We start from the raw sequence: 6,036 nt of genomic DNA, 5'->3' as shown, positions 1-6,036 counted from the left end.
CCCCCCCCAAAAAAAAAAAAAAAAAAAAAACTATTACCAATTCAGTAATGCATAATGATCAAAATAGGACATCAAAGGCTGGGGATATAGCTCAGTGGCATTACGCCTGCCTCGCAAGTGCAAAGTCCTGAGTTTGATCCTTAGTCCTGGAAAGAATAAAAAAAAAAAAAAAAATAGGACATCAGATCAGAAGTCTAGAAAGGGGTCAATGAAATTAGGAAAAATCTCAATTTTTTGAATGGATAGCTCTTAAAATTTTAAAATACAAAGTAAGAAAACATTTTTCACATTCACACTGGCAAAATTTTGTTTGCTTTTTCTTTTTTCTTTTTAAAAGTAATACTCTGCATGGATAAAGATACTATAAAAATAGCATTCTCACCTACTGTTGATTTTGGTAAAAACTGAAACAATCTTTGCAAAGGGCATTATGGCAATAAGTAGCAAGATGCTTTAAGAGATACCAAATTATATTTCTGAAAAAAGTATTCCCTCTTTTAGAAATCTATCCTATGTAAATACACATAAAAAGCTTTGTAGAAAAAGAAAAGTGTTATTCAAAAAAATGTTTCAATATTTTTGGTAAAAAAATTACAATTAGAGAGGGCGTGAAGGGAGGGCAGGGGTAAGGGGGAAAATGAGAATCAAGACTTGTCATGTAGAGGTACAAGATCCCAACAATGAATGTAACTGTACTGTATCCCTAAAATGTACCAATAAACTCAAAGCTGAAAAAAAAATTACAATTAGAAACAACAAAAGGGAAAGTTAACAAAAGTATTACAAATTATGGCACCTCTACTACTGTATTACCCATTAAAAATTATGTTTTGGCTGGGCATGGTGGCACATGCCTATAATCCCAGCACTTGGGAGGCAGGAGGATCACTGTGAGTTCAAGACCAGCCTGGGGTACATAGTGAGTTCCAGGTCAGTCTCAACTACATAGTGAGACACTGTCACGACAAAAAAATATTATGTTTTAAGACAGCCAAGGATTTCACTCAGTGATTCCGCTGCCTGCCTTGTAAGCACAAGGTCCAGGGTTTGATCACTGGTAGAAAAAAAAAAGTATAAATTTGGGCTGGGGATTTAGCTTAGTGGTACTGCCACCTGCCTCACAAGCACAAGGACCCAACTTCAATCCCCAATACAAAAAAAATTATGTTTTAGGGGGTTAGGAGTGTAGCTCAATGGAAGAGCTCTTGCTTAGCATGGGAGGCGGCCCTGGATTTAATCCTCAGCATAATGGGAAAAAGAGAAAAAAAAAATGTTTTGGAAGAATATCTTATAACATGAGAAAATGCTCAAAGTAAGGTCTTTAAAATTGTGTATCGGTGATATCGCCTCTCTTAGATCTTTCAGTGATAAAACTCACTGGGGAATGAATGCCATAGATTTGCTATCAATGTGTGTGTGTGTGTGTGTGTGTGTGTGTGTATACACATTTATTCATGATATAATTCAGAGCAGAAAAATTCACAGCAAATTGTTTTGATTTCTGGGAGTATGAATGATACTTCTTTCTTCCTTGTAATTTGCGTTCTCTAGATTTCCTGGAATTAAAAAGTGTTATATCCCCCCCATTCAAAAAAGTGTTACTTTTTTTTTTCTTTTTATTGAGTTTATTGGTACAATCTAGGTCTACAATACAGTTACATTCATTAATGAGATCCTGTACCTTCACATGACAGTTCTTGGTTCTCATTTTTTTCCCCTTGTCCCTGTCCTCCCTTCACCCCCTCCTCCCCTCCCCATTTACTAACTCTATTTCCATTTTTTCATTTTCTCATATTTTTTTCTTTTCCCTTATTTCCTTTCCCCTACCCTTCCCACTTTCCCTACACCTGAAAAAGTGTTACTTTTGAGGGCTAGGAATTTGGCTCAGTGGCACCATGCCTGTCTCACAAGCTCTAACAAGGTCCCAAGTTCAATTCACAGTGCCAAAAATTTTAAATATAAAAAGAATAAAATAAGTGTTACTTTAAAAATTAAGACAAAAAAACCTTTAAAAAAAACCTGAAATAAACACATGTGCCACAATTACACTTACACAGATGTGACCACAGAGATGATACTAAGTATGTTGCTCAAAGTATTAGCTAAATAAATGATTTAATTCCAGCACTCCAGTTGCTTTAGCAGGAGGACTGCCACGAGTTTGAAGCCAGTCTGGGCTACATACTCAGTTCAAGGTCAGCCTGAATTGCATAGTGGGACGCTGTTTCAAAAGATAAATAAGTAAATAAATGAAGCTGAACAACCATCACAACATCACTTAATAGCCCATTTGTTCCCGTAAGGAACAAGTCTCTTTAAGGACTTACTTAGCTCTATCTCAGGAAGCAAAGAAACAACAGCCTGCAAGTGTCTTCCTCCAAGTGAGTCACAAAAGCCATCCCTTTCTCTCAAAGTTTCTCACAAGTGTCATCTGAACTGGCATCAATAGATCAGCAGGTTAGAAGACGAACAGGTCTATGCTGCAGCTAAAGTAATTCGGAGTTGTCCCAGCGAGAAGGTGCAGGGCAGAAGTGATAGTTCGGCCGCCTCACCTAATATAAATTTCAGTCCCCGGGGGTGGGGGCACTCAGTCCGGACCATCACTCACCGAACCCCGTGAAGCCCATGGTCACCGCCAGCTGTGGGTCCGGTCCCGCCACGTCGGGTGCTGTCACTGTGGGAAGAAGGGAGGCCTCGTTAGTAAAGGGTCCCCGGGTCTCCGCCGCCCACACTGCCCGCCCGCCCGGGCTCGCCTCCCACAGCCGACCTTCGCTAGGCACGGAACGCTCCATAGCCATCCTCGTAGGAAGACACCCGCCAGCTACAACCCACAACACTGGGGCATCCTCCCGGCAAACAGAGAGGAAGTGTTAATCGCTGAACGTCAGCGGCGCCGCAACCGCCAAGAGCGGCACCCTCCGCGGAGGAACCGACACTTGCAGTCAAGCGCCACCCTGGCGGTCAGGCGGAGAAATAGCACCGAGGCCGCTAGCAGGTATCCCCAGCAGACCAAACTATTTATATTACCTGTAGTTTCTGCAAAACCCTTGAGTTTTGTTTCCCTCCTTTTCGTTTTATTTTGTTTTGCTTTGGTAGAGACCTAGGGCCTCGCTCCTGCTAAGTAAGTGCTCTACCACTAAGCTACATCCCTAGTTCAACTTCTTGACTTTTAAGGTGAGTGAACCCCTATTTTGAAGGTAGAAGTGACAATCTCCCCGCAAAGCCTCTTGCGGTTAGAGATGGAGCTTCTCTCAGCTGGATGGGTCTAGGGTGTGTGATAATGGGATTAAGGATGGGATGCTGGGATTGAGGGTGCCCCACTCTATGTGAATGAGGGTAGACAGACTGGATAGAATATAAGGGACAGAAAGATTCAGCCATGGCTTGCTGCTTCGCTGCCATGCTGCTTCATTGCTTTTCTGCCTTGCTGCCTTCTGTCTGCACTGCTTCGCCATGGACTGTTTCTCCTCTGCCATACCCCTCTCTATGCCAACCTGTCTTGGAGCCAAGCCAGCCAAGTATGAACTGAAAAAAACCTCTACAAACTGTAAAACTTTGCTCCTTTAACTTTGAGTGTTGGGTATTTTTTGTCTCAACAAGGAGAAAAGTAACTAAGATAGGTGTGATATTAAAAATGTCGGTGTCATAAGTTCTATTAACTCGTTGAACTGATACTTCTCAAATCACCAACTTTGATATTTTACAAATAACAAAGTACAAAATAAACTCACTCCATGTTATACAATTATACAGGGATGAAAGATAGATGAAAGTAGAAGATAGACCAGTAAATCTTAAGTAAATGGGGATATAGTTCAGTGATACAGCATTTGCCTAGCAAGTGCTAGGTTCTGGGTTTGTTCTCCAGCACCACACATAGATACATACACACGAATGCACACATATAACCACAGATTCACTAATTTCAAATTCTACATTTCAATTAATCTTTAGGAAACTACCTATCACTTGTAATGTTTTGGTGTAGTAAAAAAATAATTATCACAAGTATCTAAAAGGGCTATGAAAATACTCCCTTTCCCAAGTATGTAAATGACACTAGCTTTTCCTCAAATATTTCAGCTAAACAACATACAACATATTGATAGCAGATGGAGATATGAAAACCCAGTATGTATTACTAAGCCAGATTTTAAAGTTTTGCAAAATTAGGAAATGATGCTACTGTTCTCTCTAGTGTTCAGTTTTACAAAGCACAGTGACTTATAATGTTATTTATATTCATGTGGATTTGCTTTGTTATACTTCTAAATGAATTTAAAATTTTAATTTTCTTTTTAAGTTAATGTGTAATAAATGTAACCCATACAAAACAAAAACTCTTGGGCCAAGGATTTAGCTCAGTGGTTCCGCCACCTTCCTCACAAGCACAAGGACCTGAGTTTGGTCCCGGTACCAAAACAAAATAAAACAAATCTTTGAAATCTTTAAAATAAAACAAGAGATCCTGAGACCAAAATATTTTAGAATGTCTGCCCCAGAGACAACAACTTCCTTGCCCTACAGTTTTTTGGTGTTGTTTTGTTTTTGTTTTTTGGGGTTTTTTTTTTTTTGTTTTTTTTTTTTGATACCAGGTATTGAACTCAGGTACTTGCCCTTGCAAGGCAGGCCACCGAACCACTGAGCTAAATCCCCAGCACGACAACAACTTCCTATAAAGGGCCAAAGAGTAAGTAATTTTAGGCTTTGTATCCTTCCAGTCCGTGTACTCAGTTCAACGGGTATAATAGGAAAGCAGCCATAGACATGTAAATAAATGGGAGTAACAGTCCAATTAGAGGCTTGAGACGTTGTTGCTATGCAGAACTATTAAGAACAACTTTGCTGGATTATAGACACAATTTATAGAGTTGAAAACTCTCAATTGTCTGTTTTGTGTTGAATTAAAAGTAAGCGCCATGCCACATTTTCATATTTTATTTAATTTTTTTTTATTTTTTATTTTGGTACCAGAGATCAAACTCAGTCTTTGTGCTTGCGAGGCAGTCACTAGAACCACTGAGCTAAATCCCTGGCCCCAGACTGTCATATTTTAACCTGTGATCTACCTAAATAAATAAAAGTAAACTGACTCAGACATGGTGGCACATACCTCTAATTACAGCACTCTGCAAGGTTGAGGCAGGAAGGAGGATTGCAATTTGAGGTCCCACCTAGGCAATTAATGTTTTTTCCTCCTGGGAAATTAGCAAGACTTTTTCTCAAAATAAAAAATAAAAGGAGTGGGATGTAACTCAAGACCCAACTGCCTATTTATTCATCTATAATAAAAATCCTACTTTTTTCTGGTATAGTAGACACCTCCATCGTCAGTTTCCTTTCCAACATTTTCAGTTACACATGTGTCAAACACAACCCAAAAATTTCAAATTGAAAAAACTCCAGAAATATTTGGTGAATTTTAAATCTTGCAGTGAGATGTAATGAAACCTCACATCAATTTGCTCAGGCCTGCCACAGATGTGCATCATCCCTTTGTCCAATGTATCCACATTGCACATGGTACATTGCATATGTAAGGTGTAGCATGTGAAAGGAAGGTACCATAGGCAGTAAAAGAATTTACCAATTGTCAAGGGAATGTCAGAAAGTTTTAAGAGTTTATTGATACACTGCAAGGAAACAGGAGATGAATTCCAAGTGAGGACCACAACTTTAATGTAAATGGCTGGGGTTTTTATAAGGGTTTGAGGGTGTGAGAGGGGTATGATCAAACAAGGATCCCAGGAAGGCTTTTTTCTTAACTTTTGTTTGTTTGTTTTTGTTTTAGTTTTTGGACACAGGGTTTCACTAGGCAGTCCAGGCTGCCCTCCAGCTTACCATGATCCTCCTACTCCACCTGTGCTGCCACTCCTGGTCCAGGAAGGTTTTATTTAGGTCAGCTTGCACTCTCTTTTTTTTTTTTTAGCTTAATTGAGTTTATTGGTACATTTTAGGGATACAATACAGTTACATTCATTGTTGGGATCTTGTACCTCCACATGACAAGTCTTGATTGTCATTTTTTCCCCTTAC

General features: G+C 39.4%; 1 protein-coding gene across 1 annotated transcript in view; it reads right to left on the bottom strand.

The window, feature by feature from the left end:
- LOC117285224 (WD repeat-containing protein 70-like) overlaps window positions 1-2,914 on the bottom strand; it is a 76,015-nt gene extending 73,101 nt beyond the window's left edge. Inside the window, exons 1-2 of the mRNA XM_033761197.1 lie at window positions 2,768-2,914; window positions 2,609-2,674 (exon numbers count right to left, since the gene is read on the bottom strand). Coding sequence (XP_033617088.1) covers window positions 2,609-2,674; window positions 2,768-2,798 — 97 coding nt within the window. The 5' untranslated portion in view covers window positions 2,799-2,914. The remainder of the gene's footprint in view (window positions 1-2,608; window positions 2,675-2,767) is intronic.
- Between the last annotated feature and the right edge of the window lie 3,122 nt (window positions 2,915-6,036).

This window comes from Fukomys damarensis, unplaced genomic scaffold (genome assembly GCF_012274545.1).
Source record: "Fukomys damarensis isolate Sample0158 unplaced genomic scaffold, DMR_v1.0_HiC HiC_scaffold_1, whole genome shotgun sequence".
Lineage (NCBI taxonomy): Eukaryota > Metazoa > Chordata > Mammalia > Rodentia > Bathyergidae > Fukomys > Fukomys damarensis.
Note: the sequence above shows the minus strand (reverse complement) of the source record. Positions and strands in the feature narration are given on the sequence as shown.